The 15,690-nt window shown below is 54.8% G+C and overlaps 1 protein-coding gene across 4 annotated transcripts in view; it reads right to left on the reverse strand.

Annotated features, from left to right (window-relative positions):
• LOC122551024 (phospholipid scramblase 1-like) overlaps positions 1 to 15,690 on the reverse strand; it is a 132,780-nt gene that overhangs the window by 15,905 nt on the left and 101,185 nt on the right. For all 4 annotated transcript variants that reach the window (XM_087987826.1, XM_087987824.1, XM_087987827.1 and 1 more), the window contains one exon: positions 5,968 to 6,129. In XM_087987826.1, coding sequence (XP_087843952.1) covers positions 5,968 to 6,129 — 162 coding nt within the window. The remainder of the gene's footprint in view (positions 1 to 5,967; positions 6,130 to 15,690) is intronic.

Raw genomic sequence — 15,690 nt, forward strand, 5'->3', positions numbered from 1 at the left:
AACACACCGGGACGTCCCATCGTATCGGGCAATGGGACCCCACGTGAGAATCTCTCTGGCTATGTGGAAGGCATCTTGAAACCTATTGTACAGGGGATCCCCAGCTTCTGTCATGACACTACGGGTTTCTTACAGAAACTCAGCACCCACGGACCAGTCGAACCGGGAACATTCCTCGTCACAATGGATGGTTCCACACTCTACACCAGCATCCCCCACAATGATGGCATCACGGCAACAGCCTCAGTACTCAACACCAACAACTGCCAGTCTCCAAACACCATCCTACAACTCATCCGCTTTATCCTTGATCACAATGTCTTCACCTTTGACAACCAGTTCTTCATCCAGACACACAGAACAGCCATGGGGACCAAATTTGCACCCCAATATGCCAACATTTTTATGCACAGATTCGAACAAGACTTCTTCTCTATGCAGGATCTCCAACCAACATTATACACCAGGTACATTGACAACATTTTCTTCCTCTGAACCCATGGCGAGGAGTAACTGATAAAACTACACAGTGACATCAACAAGTTTCATCCCACCATCAAACTCACCTTGGACTACTCTCGACTATCCGTCACATTCTTGGACACGTGCGTCTCCATCAAGGATGGACACCTCAGCACCACACTCTACTACAAACCCACAGACAACCTCAGAATGCTACACTTCTCCAGCTTCCACCCAAAACATATTAAAACAGCCATTCCCTATGGACAAGCCCTGCGCATACACCGGATCTGCTCAGATGAGGAGGAACGTGACAGACACCTGGAAGTACTCAGGGATGCCCTCACAAGAATGGGGTACAATGCCTAACTCATCGATTGCCAGTTCCATCGTGCCACAGCAAGGAACCGTAATGACCTCCTCAGGAGACAGACACGTGCTGCAACCGACAGGGTACCCTTCGTTGTTCAGTATTTCCCAGGAGCTGAAACATTACGCCATGTTCTTTGTGACCTGCAACACATTATCAATGAGGATGAGCACCTCACCAAGACCTTCCCCACACCTCCATTACTTGCCTTTAAACAACCGCCAAATCTCAAACAGATCATTGTTCGTAGCAAGCTGCCTGGCTCTCAGGACAACTCCATACAACCCTGTCACGGTAGATGCTGCAAGATGTGTCAGAGTGTGGACATAGATACCACCATTATGTGTGGGCACACCTCCCACCTTGTATATGGCAGGTACTCATGTGACTCAGCCAACGTTGTCTACCTTATACGTTGCAGGCAAGGATGCCCGGAGGCATGGTACATTGGGGAAACCGAGCAAAGGCTAAGACAACGGATGAATGGACACCGCACAACAATCAACAGACAGGAGGGTTCCCTCCCAGTTGGGGAACACTTCAGTGGTCCAGGACACTCAGCCTCGGACCTTCGGGTGACCATCCTCCAATGCGGACTTCGGGACAGGCAGCAGAGAAATGTGGCCGAGCAGAGGCTGATAGCTAAGGTCGGTACCCATAGGGAGGGCCTCAACAGGGACCTTGGGTTCATGTCACATTACAGGTGACCACCATTGCACTATATACACACACAGATACTCCTACACACACAAGCACTCCTATACACACATACACATGAGCTCAAAAACTGCATGAATTTATGTAAAACTCCATTATCTCACTTTTTAAATTAGAATCAATCTAAACATCATGGCATAGACAGAGAACACAGGGGGCCAACACCTTCAACATATTGTCTAGCTATCACCACTGTTAACAGCTAACCCGAGAATGCAACTTTTTAAAAAAAAAAGGTTTTGTGATTTACACATGAAAGAAGTGAAACTATCACTGTATTCTAACAGATGAAAGATTTAACAGACAATCAATTTGTCAATGTATAATTTCAGTTACATCACACTGCAAATTTTTGCTAGAAATTCTGTGTGTCAGGATTGAGTCCTCCACTACCACCTGATGAAGGAGCGTCGCTCCGAAAGCTAGTGTGCTTCCAATTAAACCTGTTGGACTATAACCTGGTGTTGTGTGATTTGTGTGGGTTGGTACCTGGGATTTCGATGTTGTGGCTATTACGGAGACATGGGTAGAACAGGGACAGGATTGGCTGTTGCAGGTTCCAGGGTTTAAATGTTTCAGTTGGGTCAGAGGTGGGGATAAAAGAGAGGGAGGTGTGGCATTGCTTGTCAAAGATCGTATTACAGCTGTGGAAAGGACGATGGATGAAGACTCGCCATCTGAGGTAGTTTGGGCTAAGGTTAGGAATAGGAAAGATGAGGTCACCCTGTTAGGAGTTTTCTACAGGCCTCCTAATAGTCCTAGAGATGTAGAAGAAAGGATTGCGAGGATTATTCAGGAGAAGAGTGAAAGTAATAGGGTGGTTGTTATGGGGGACTTTAACTTTCCAGATATTGACTGGGAAAGCTATAGCTCTAGTTCGTTAGATGGGTCGGTGTTTGTCCAATGTGTGCAGGAGGGTTTCCTGACACAATATGCAGACAGGCCAACAAGAGGTGAGGCCATACTGGATTTGGTTCTGGGTAACGAACCAGGCCAGGTGTTAGAATTAGAGGTAGGTGAGCACTTTGGGGACAGTGACCACAATTCGGTGACTCTAGTGATGGAGAGGGATAAGTGTGCATTGCAGGGCAAGAGTTATAGCTGGGGGCAGGGAAATTATGATGCGGTGAGGCACGACCTAGGATGCGTGGCTTGGAAAAGTAGGCTTCAAGGCATGGGCACAATTGATATGTGGAGCTTGTTCAAGGAGCAACTATTGAGTGTCATTGATAAGTATGTACCTGTCAGGCAGGGAGGAAAGGGTCGTGTGAGGGAGCCGTGTTTTAATAAAGAATTGGAATCCCTTGTTAAATGGAAGAGGGTGGCCTATGTAAAGATGAGGTTCAATTGGGATGATTGAGAGTTATAAGGTAGCCATGAAGGATCTGAAGAGAGAGCTAAGAGCAGCAAGGAGGGGACATGAAAAGTCCTTAGTTGGTAGGATTAGGGAAAACCCTAAGGCTTTCTATAGGTATGTCAGGAATAAAAGAATGACTAGGGTAGGAATAGGTTCAGTCAAGGATAGTAGTGGGAAGTTGCGTGTGGAGGCTGAAGAGATTGGGGAGACACTGAATGAATACTTTTCATCAGTATTCACTCAGGAACAGGACATTGTTGCCAATGTGAATATTGAGTTACAATTAATTAGAATGGACGGATTTGAGGTATGTAGGGAAGAGGTGTTGGAAATTCTGGAAAGGGTGAAAATAGATAAGTCCCCTGGGCCTGATAGCATTTATCCTAGGATTCTCTGGGAAGCAAGGGAGGAGATTGCAGAGCCATTGGCCTTGATTTTTATGTTCTCGTTGTCTACAGGAATAGTGCCAGATGACTGGAGGATAGCAAATGTGGTTCCCTTGTTCAAGAAGGGGAGTAGGGATAACCCTAGTAACTATAGGCCGGTGAGTCTCACTTCTGTTGTGGGCAAAGTCTTAGAGAGAATTGTAAGGGATAGGATTTATGAACATCTGGATAGGAATAATGTGATCAAGGATAGTCAGCATGGTTTTGTGAAGGGCAGGTCATGCCTCACAAACCTTATTGAATTCTTTGAGAAGGTGACTAAGGAGGTAGACAAGGGTAAAGCGGTAGATGTGGTGTATATGGATTTTAGTAAGGCGTTTGATAAGGTTCCCCATGGTAGGCTACTGCAAAAAATACGGAGGTATGGCATTGAGGGTAAGTTGGAGGTTTGGATTAAGAATTGGCTGGCTGGAAGAAGACAGAGGGTAGTAGTTGATGGTAAAGGTTCATCTTGGAGTGCAGTTACTAGCGGTGTTCCGCAAGGATCTGTTTTGGGACCATTGTTGTTTGTCATTTTTATAAATGACCTGGAGGAGGGGCTAGAAGGTTGGGTGAGCAAGTTTGCAGATGATACGAAAGTCGGTGGAGTTGTTGACAGTGAGGAAGGATGTGTCAGGTTACAGCGGGATATAGATAAGTTGCAGAGCTGGGCAGAAAGGTGGCAAATGGAGTTCAATGTAGGTAAGTGTGAGGTGATTCACTTTGGTAAGAGTAACAAAAAGATGGGGTACTGGGCTAATGGTCGGATACTTGGTAGTGTGGATGAGCAGAGGGATCTTGGTGTCCATGTACACAGATCTCTGAAAGTTGCCACCCAGGTAAATAGTGCGGTAATGAAAGCATATGGCGTACTGGCTTTTATTGGTAGAGGAATTAAGTTCCGGAGCCCTGAGGTCATGTTGCAGTTGTATAAGACTCTGGTGCGGCCGCATCTGGAGTATTGTGTGCAGTTTTGGTCGCTATACTATAGGAAGGATGTGGAGACACTGGAACGGGTGCAGAGGAGGTTTACCAGGATGTTGCCTGGTATGGTAGGAAGATCGTATGAGGAAAGGCTGAGGCACTTGGGGCTGTTTTCATTGGAGAAAAGAAGGTTTAGGGGTGACTTGATAGTGGTGTACAAGATGATTAGGGGTTTAGATAGGGTTAACCATGAGAACCTTTTTCCACGTATGGAGTCAGCTATTACGAGGGGGCATAGCTTTAAATTAAGGGGTGGTAAGTATAGGACAGATGTTAGGGGTAGATTCTTTACTCAGCGAGTCGTGAGTTCATGGAATGCCCTGCCAGTAGCAGTGGTGGACTCTCCCTCTTTATGGGCATTTAAACGGGCATTGGATAGGCATATGGAGGATAGTGGGCTAGTGTAGGTTGAGTGGGCTTGGATCGGCGCAACATCGAGGGCCAGAGGGCCTGTACTGTGCTGTATTTTTCTATGTTCTATGTTAACTTTGTACACCCCAGTCCAACACCGGCATCTCCAAATCTTAATCTGTGAAGGAATTGATTTATTTCAAGTTTCTTAAAGGTCAATGAAAGGACATATTGCAACGTTTTATTAAACAAGGCATTTCTTGGAATCAACATGGTTTCAGCTAATTTTTATATTTGTTTGCTAGACTTGCCTGACTCAGCTTTATGATTATTTACAGACTATTAGAGGCTTTGTTTTTTTAAACTGAGGGAGAACTACACATGAATATACTGCTGAGCCTGTCTCCCCTGCTTCTGAAGTATCTTTGTTGTGAATCCAATTTGAAATTGAACTATTCCTTTGAAAAGTGACAAGAGGATTTCTCAATGTTGTGCTTCCTGAGTAAGTTGTATCTGTCAAGACCCCAGAAATAAGTGTCATGTCTAGTGACCTGTGTACATGTGCTAAAGTGCAAGATTGACAGCTCTTTCTCCACTTTCTTTTCTTTCATAACTAAACGTTTTTGGCCAATAGCACTTCCTCCTTCAAAGTGAGTCTATGCAGAAAGAAATCTTTTAATTTCCCCTTTACCTGGTATTTGTGCATATTTGATCATTTAAAGAGATAATCATTTATATTTTTATATTACAAACTGTGTGTGTTAACTAAATCAAAATCTTCATGGAATAAGTTTTGCCTTATAATAAATCAATACCTTTATGTTTATTAAATAAACCTGATTGATGGGGTTTTTTTTGGTTTATGTGTTGAATACAGAGAAAGCATACAATTGGTCATATCAAGAATTGGATGAAATAATACAATTTACATCATGACCTATAGAAAAACACATTGCACTATTCTCATTTTAGACATAATATCATAAATTTAGTCCTGGTGATATAATTGCATACTAAAACTGTGAACTATATAGGTCAGTGACCAAAGGCTGACCAATTGTCGCCCATCTTGAAACTTACTGCAATATATAATGTAACACCTTTAGGTTTGGTTCACCAACTGGATTTCATGCCTGACCAAACTCCTGTGGACACATTAATTTCGGCTATGTCCCATCCCAAGAATTTGCAAGTCTTAACTTTTGAACATTGGAGTTTTAAATTAAGCATCTGTTTGGAATGTGTTGATTACCATTTTTCCTTCCCAACAGTGCCAACTATAATGTCACTTCATTACTTACCACCAGTAAGCATGCTCCAAGAAGGACAGCTTTAATCTTAACATCTAAATCCATCGGAAACTGAATTCCAAAATTATCAGTATCTGTGAGGTATTCTCGAATAAGACCTGACCACTGCTTTGATATCCTTCCAACAACACTGGTTTCATCCAGACTTACAACCTATTAAAAAAATTCAAAACAGAAAATATCTTATTTTGATCCGAATTTTTTTTAAAATTACTCATATTATAGAAATCTCATGGCTAGTTTTCAACTTCCAATTTTTGTTTCAACCTCACCCCCCGCTCCCCCCCCCCCCCCCCCGACACGCAATCAACCTCACCCCCCGACACGCAATCAACCTCACCCCCCGACACGCAATCAACCTCACCCCCCCGACGTTCAATCAACCTCACCCCCCGACGTTCAATCAACCTCACCCCCCCGACGTTCAATCAACCTCACCCCCCCGACGTTCAATCAACCTCACCCCCCGACGTTCAATCAACCTCACCCCCTGACGTTCAATCAACCTCACCCCCCCGACGTTCAATCAACCTCACCCCCCGACGTTCAATCAACCTCACCCCCCGACGTTCAATCAAGCTCACCCCCCCGACGTTCAATCAACCTCACCCCCCCGACGTTCAATCAACCTCACCCCCCGACGTTCAATCAACCTCACCCCCCCGACGTTCAATCAACCTCACCCCCCCGACACGCAATCAACCTCACCCCCCGACACGCAATCAACCTCACCCCCCGACACGCAATCAACCTCACCCCCCCGACGTTCAATCAACCTCACCCCCCGACACGCAATCAACCTCACCCCCCGACACGCAATCAACCTCACCCCCCCGACGTTCAATCAACCTCACCCCCCGACGTTCAATCAACCTCACCCCCCCGACGTTCAATCAACCTCACCCCCCGACGTTCAATCAACCTCACCCCCCGACGTTCAATCAACCTCACCCCCCCGACGTTCAATCAACCTCACCCCCCGACGTTCAATCAACCTCACCCCCTGACGTTCAATCAACCTCACCCCCCCGACGTTCAATCAACCTCACCCCCCCGACGTTCAATCAACCTCACCCCCCCGACGTTCAATCAACCTCACCCCCCGACGTTCAATCAACCTCACCCCCCCGACGTTCAATCAACCTCACCCCCCCGACGTTCAATCAACCTCACCCCCCGACGTTCAATCAACCTCACCCCCCGACACGCAATCAACCCCACCCCCCGACACGCAATCAACCCCACCCACCGACGTTCAATCAACCTCACACCCCGTGACACACAATCAACCTCACCCCCCCGACACGCAATAAACCTCACCCCCCCGACACGCAATAAACCTCACCCCCCCGACACGCAATCAACCTCACCCCCCGACACGCAATCAACCCCACCCCCCGACACGCAATCAACCCCACCCCCCGACACGCGATCAGCCCCACCCCCCCGACACGCAATTAACCTCAGCCCCCGACACGCAATCAACCTCAGCCCCCGACACACAACCAACCCCACCCCCCCGACACGCAATCAACCCCACCCCCCCGACACGCAATTAACCTCACCCCCCCGTGACACGCAATTAACCTCACCCCCCCGACACGCAATCAGCCTCACCCCCCCGACACGCAATCAACCTCACTCCCCAGACACGCAATTAACCTCACCCCCCGTGACACGCAATTAACCTCACCCCCCCGACACGCAATCAACCTCACCCCCCCGACACGCAATTAACCTCACCCCCCCGACACGCAATCAACCTCACCCCCCCGACACGCAATTAACCTCACCCCCCGTGACACGCAATCAACCTCACCCCCCCGACACGCAATTAACCTCACTCCCCCGACACGCAATTAACCTCAGCCGCCCATGACATGCAATCAACCCAACGCCCGACACACAATCAACCTCACCCCCCCGACACGCAATCAACCCAACGCCCGACACGCAATCAACCTCACCCCCCCGACACGCAATCAACCTCACCCCCCCGACATGCAATCAACCTCACCCCCCCGACACGCAATCAACCTCACCCCCCCGACACGCAATCAACCCCACCCCCGACACGCAATCAACCTCACCCCCCCGACACGCAATCAACCCCACCCCCGACACGCAATCAACCCCACCCCCCGACATGCAATCAACCCAACGCCCGACACGCAATCAACCTCACCCCCCCGACACGCAATCAACCCAACGCCCGACACACAATCAACCTCACCCCCCCGACACGCAATCAACCCAACGCCCGACACGCAATCAACCTCACCCCCCCGACACGCAATCAACCTCACCCCCCCGACATGCAATCAACCTCACCCCCCCGACACGCAATCAACCTCACCCCCCCGACACGCAATCAACCCCACCCCCGACACGCAATCAACCTCACCCCCCCGACACGCAATCAACCCCACCCCCGACACGCAATCAACCCCACCCCCCGACATGCAATCAACCCAACGCCCGACACGCAATCAACCTCACCCCCCCGACACGCAATCAACCCAACGCCCGACACACAATCAACCTCACCCCCCCGACACGCAATCAACCCCACCCCCGACACGCAATCAACCTCACCCCCCCGACACGCAATCAACCCAACGCCCGACACGCAATCAACCCCACCCCCCCGACACGCAATCAACCCCACCCCCGACACGCAATCAACCTCACCCCCCCGACACGCAATCAACCCAACGCCCGACACGCATTCAACCCCACCCCCCCGACACGCAATCAACCCCACCCCCCGACACGCAATCAACCTCACCCCCCCGACACGCAATTAACCCCACCCCCCGACACGCAATCAACCCCACCCCCCGACACGCAATCAACCTCACCCCCGACACGCAATCAACCTCACCCCCCCGACACGCAATTAACCCCACCCCCCGACACGCAATCAACCTCACCCCCCCGACACGCAATTAACCCCATCTCCCGACACGCAATCAACCTCACCCCCCCGACACGCAATCAACCCAACGCCTGACACGCAATCAACCCCACCCCCCCCGACACGCAATCAACCTCACCCCCCCGACACGCAATCAACCCCACCCCCCCGACACGCAATCAACCCCACCCCCCCGTGACACGCAATCAACCTCACTTGCCCTGACACGCAATCAACCTCACCCCCCCGACACGCAATCAACCTCACCCCCCCGACACGCAATCAACCCCACCCCCCCGACACGCAATCAACCCCACCCCGACACGCAATCAACCTCACCCCCCCGACACGCAATCAACCTCACCCCCCGACACGCAATCAACCTCACCCCCCGACACGCAATCAACTCCACCCCCCCGACACGCAATCAACCCCACCCCCCGACACGCAATCAACCCCACCCCCCTGACACGCAATCAACCTCACCCCGTGACACGCAATCAACCCCACCCCGACACGCAATCAACCTCACCCCCCCGACACGCAATCAACCCCACCCCCCCGACACGCAATCAACCCCACCCCCCCGACACGCAATCAACCCCACCCCCCTGACACGCAATCAACCTCACCCCCCCGACACGCAATCAACCTCACCCCCCCGACACGCAATCAACTCCACCCCCCCGACACGCAATCAACCCCACCCCCCGACACGCAATCAACCTCACCCCCCCGACACGCAATCAACCCCACCCCCCGACACGCAATCAACCTCACCCCCCCGACACGCAATCAACCCCACCCCGACACGCAATCAACCTCACTCCCCCGACACGCAATCAACCTCACCCCCCCGACACGCAATCAACCCCACCCCGACACGCAATCAACCTCATCCCCCGACACGCAATCAACTCCACCCCCCCGACACGCAATCAACCCCACCCCCCGACACGCAATCAACCTCACCCCCCTGACACGCAATCAACCTCACCCCGTGACACGCAATCAACCCCACCCCGACACGCAATCAACCTCACCCCCCCGACACGCAATCAACCCCACCCCCTCGACACGCAATCAACCTCACCCCCCTGACACGCAATCAACCCCACCCCGACACGCAATCAACCTCACCCCCCCGACACGCAATCAACCCCACCCCCCCGACACGCAATCAACACCACCCCCCGACACGCAATCAACCTCACCCCCCCGACACGCAATCAACCCCACCCCCCCGACACGCAATCAACCCCACCCCCCCGACACGCAATCAACCCCACCCCCCGACACGCAATCAATCTCACCCCCCCGACACGCAATCAACCCCACCCCGACACGCAATCAACACCACCTCCCCGACACGCAATCAACCGCACCCCCCCGACACGCAATCAACCCCACCCCGACACGCAATCAACCCCACCCCGACACGCAATCAACCTCACTCCCCCGACACGCAATCAACCTCACCCCCCTGACACGCAATCAACCTCACCCCCCCGACACGCAATCAACCTCACCCCCCGACACGCAATCAACCTCACCCCCCGACACGCAATCAACTCCACCCCCCCAACACGCAATCAACCCCACCCCCCGACACGCAATCAACCTCACCCCCCTGACACGCAATCAACCTCACCCCGTGACACGCAATCAACCTCACCCCCCCGACACGCAATCAACCTCACCCCCCTGACACGCAATCAACCTCACCCCCCCGACACGCAATCAACCTCACCACCCCGACACGCAATCAACCTCATCCCCCGACACGCAATCAACCTCACCCCCCCGACACGCAATCAACCCCACCCCCCGACACGCAATCAACCCCACCCCCTGACACGCAATCAACCTCACCCCCCTGACACGCAATCAACCTCACCCCCCGACACGCAATCAACCCCACCCCCCCGACACGCAATCAACCCCACCCCCCTGACACGCAATCAACCTCACCCCCCTGACACGCAATCAACCTCACCCCCCGACACGCAATCAACCCCACCCCCCCGACACGCAATCAACCCCACCCCCCTGACACGCAATCAACCTCACCCCCCTGACACGCAATCAACCTCACCCCCCCGACACGCAATCAACCTCACCACCCCGACACGCAATCAACCTCATCCCCCGACACGCAATCAACTCCACCCCCCCGACACGCAATCAACCCCACCCCCCGACACGCAATCAACCTCACCCCCCTGACACGCAATCAACCTCACCCCGTGACACGCAATCAACCCCACCCCGACACGCAATCAACCTCACCTCCCTGACACGCAATCAACCTCACCCCCCCGACACGCAATCAACTCCACCCCCCCGACACGCAATCAACCCCACCCCCCGACACGCAATCAACCTCACCCCCCTGACATGCAATCAACCTCACCCCGTGACACGCAATCAACCCCACCCCGACACGCAATCAACCTCACCCCCCTAACACGCAATCAACCTCACCCCCCCGACACGCAATCAACCTCACCCCCCTGACATGCAATCAACCCCACCTCCCCGACACGCAATCAACCCCACACCCCCGACACGCAATCAACCTCACCCCCCCCGACACGCAATCAACCCCACCCCCCCGACACGCAATCAACCTCACTACCGTGACACACAATCAACCCCACCCCCCGACACGCAATCAACCTCACGCCCCCGACACGCAATCAATCTCACCCTCCGACACGCAATCAACCCCACCCCCCGACACGCAATCAACCTCACCCCCCCCGACACGCAATCAACCTCACCCCCCCGACACGCAATCAATCTTACCACCCGACACGGAATCAACCTCACCCCCCCGACACGCAATCAACCTCACCCCCCCGACACGCAATCAACCTCACCCCCCAACACGCAATCAATCTCACCCTCCGACACGCAATCAACCCCACCCCCCGACACGCAATCAACCTCACCCCCCCGACACGCAATCAACCTCACCCCCCCGACACGCAATCAATCTTACCACCCGACACGCAATCAACCCCACACCCCCGACACGCAATCAACCCTACCCCCGTGACACACAATCAACCTCACTCCCCCCGACACGCAATCAACCTCACCCCCCCGACACGCAATCAACCTCATCCCCGTGACATGCAATCAACCCCAACCCCGTGACACGCAATCAACCCCACACCCCCGACACGCAATCAACCTCACCCCCCGACATGCAATCAACCTCACCCCCCCGACACGCAATCAACCTCAGCCCCCGACACGCAATCAACCTCAGCCCCCGACACGCAATCAACCTCACCCCCCCGACACGCAATCAACCTCACCCCCCCGACACGCAATCAACCTCACTCCCCCGACACGCAATCAACCCCACCCCCCGACACGCAATCAACCCCACCCCCCGACACGCAATCAACCTCACCCCCCTGACACGCAATCAACCTCACCCCCCGACACGCAATCAACCCCACCCCCCGTCACGCAATCAACCTCACCCCCCGACACGCAATCAACCTCACCCCCCGACACGCAATCAACCCCACCCCCCGACACGCAATCAACCCCACCCCCCGACACGCAATCAACCTCAACCCCCTGACACGCAATCAACCTCACCCCCCGACACGCAATCAACCTCACTCCCCCCGACACGCAATCACCCTCACTCCCCCGACACGCAATCACCCTCACTCCCCCGACACGCAATCACCTCACCCCCCCGACACGCAATCAATCCCACCCCCCCGACATGCAATCAACCTCACCCCCCCCACACGCAATCAACCCCAGCCCGTGACACACAATCAATCCCACCTCCCCGTGACACGCAATCACCCTCACTCCCCCAACACGCAATCACCCTCACTCCCCCGACCCGCAATCACCCTCACCCCCCCGACACGCAATCAATCCCACCCCCCCGACACGCAATCAACCCCACCCCCCCGACACGCAATCAACCTCACCCCCCCGACACGCAATCAACCTCACCCCCCCGACACGCAATCAACCCCACCCCCGTGACACACAATCAACCCCACCCCCCGACACGCAATCAACCCCACACCCCCCCGACACGCAATCAACCTCAACCCCCCGACACGCAATCAACCTCAACCCCCCGACACGCAATCAACCTCACCCCCCGACACGCAATCAACCTCACCCCCCGACACGCAATCAACCTCACCCCTGTGACACGCAATCAACCTCACCCCCCGACACGCAATCAACCTCACCCCTGTGACACGCAATCAACCCCACACCCGTGACACGCAATCAACCCCACCCCCGTGACACGCAATCAACCCCACCCCGTGACACGCAATTAACCTCACCCCCCGACACGCAATCAACCTCACCCCCGTGACACACAATCAACCCCACCCCCGTGACACGCAATCAACCCCACCCCCCGACACGCAATCAACCCCACCCCCCCGACACGCAATCAACCTCACTCCCCCGACACGCAATCAACCTCACCCCCCCGACACGCAATCAACCTCACCCCCCCGACACGCAATCAACCTCACCCCCCCGACACGCAATCAATCTCACCCCCCCGACACGCAATCAACCTCACCCCCCCGACACGCAATCAACCTCACCCCCCCGACACGCAATCAACCTCACCCCCCGACACGCAATCAACCTCACTCCCCCCGACACGCAATCAACCTCACCCCCCCGACACGCAATCAACCCCACCCCCCGACACGCAATCAACCCCACCCCCGACACGCAATCAACCCCACCCCCCCGACACGCAATCAATCCCATCCCCCCGACACGCAATCAACCTCACTCCCCCGACACGCAATCAACCTCACCCCCCGACACGCAATCAACCTCACCCCCCCGACACGCAATCAACCTCACCCCACGACACGCAATCAACCTCACCCCCCCCCGACACGCAATCAACCTCACCCCACGCTGACACGCAATCAACCTCATCCCCGTGACACGCAATCAACCCCAACCCCGTGACACGCAATCAACCCCACCCCCCGACACGGAATCAACCTCACCCCCCCGACACGCAATCAACCCCACCCCCCGACACGCAATCAACCTCACCCCCCGACACGCAATCAACCTCAGCCCCCGACACGCAATCAACCTCACCCCCCGGACACGCAATCAACCTCACCCCCCCCGACACGCAATCAACCCCACCCCCCCGACACGCAATCAACCTCACCCCCCCGACACGCAATCAACCTCACCCCCCCGACACGCAATCACCCTCACTCCCCCCGACACGCAATCACCCTCACTCCCCCGACACGCAATCACCCTCACTCCCCCGACACGCAATCAATCCCACCCCCCCCACACGCAATCAACCCCAGCCCGTGACACACAATCAATCCCACCTCCCCGTGACACGCAATCACCCTCACTCCCCCAACACGCAATCACCCTCACTCCCCCGACATGCAATCAACCTCACCCCCCTCACACGCAATCAACCCCAGCCCGTGACACACAATCAATCCCACCTCCCCGTGACACGCAATCACCCTCACTCCCCCAACACGCAATCACCCTCACTCCCCCGACACGCAATCAGCCTCACCCCCCCGACACGCAATCAATCCCACCCCCCCGACAAGCAATCAACCTCACCCCCCCGACACGCAATCAACCTCACCCCACGCTGACACGCAATCAACCTCACCCCCCCCACACGCAATTAACCCCAGCCCCCCGACACGCAATCAACCTCACTCCCGCCGACACGCAATCAACCTCACCCCCCGTGACATGCAATCAACCTCACCCCCACACCCCGATGACACACAACCTCACCCCCCACCCCATGACACACAATCAATCCCACCCCCCGACACGCAATCAACCCCACCCCCCGACACGCAATCAACCCCACCCCCCGACACGCAATCAACCTCAGCCCCCGACACGCAATCAACCTCACCCCCCGACACGCAATCAACCCCACCTCCCAACACGCAATCAACCTCACCCCCCGACACGCAATCAACCTCACTCCCCCGACACGCAATCAACCTCACCCCCCGACACGCAATCAACCCCACCCCCCAACACGCAATCAACCCCACCCCCCGACACGCAATCAACCCCACCCCCCGACACGCAATCTACCCCACTACCCCGACACGCAATCACCCTCACTCCCCCCGACACGCAATCAACCTCACCCCCCGACACGCAATCAACCTCACCCCCCGACACGCAATCAACCCCACTCCCCCGACACGCAATCAACCTCACTCCCCCGACACGCAATCAACCTCACTCCCCCCACACGCCATCAACCTCACCCCCCCGACACGCAATCAACCTCACCCCCCCGACACGCAATCAACCTCACCCCCCCACACGCAATTAACCCCAGCCCCTGACACGCAATCAACCCCACCCCGACACGCAATCAACCTCAACCCCCCGACACGCAATCAACCCCACCCCCCCGACACGCAATCAACCCCACCCCCCCGACACGCAATCAACCCCACCCCCCCGACACGCAATCAACCTCACTCCCGCCGACACGCAATCAACCTCACCCCCCGTGACATGCAATCAACCTCACCCCCCCGATGACACACAATCAACCTCACCCCATCCCCACCCCGTGACACACAATCAATCCCACCCCCCGACACGCAATCAACCCCACCCCCCGACACGCAATCAACCCCACCCCCCGACACGCAATCAACCCCACCCCCCGACACGCAATCAACCCCACCCCCCCGACACGCAATCAACCCCACCCCCGACACGCAATCAACCTCACCCCC

This window comes from Chiloscyllium plagiosum, unplaced genomic scaffold (genome assembly GCF_037043375.1).
Source record: "Chiloscyllium plagiosum isolate Xiang-an unplaced genomic scaffold, Cpla_swu_hap1 HiC_scaffold_6, whole genome shotgun sequence".
In the NCBI taxonomy this organism is placed as follows: Eukaryota; Metazoa; Chordata; class Chondrichthyes; order Orectolobiformes; family Hemiscylliidae; genus Chiloscyllium; species Chiloscyllium plagiosum.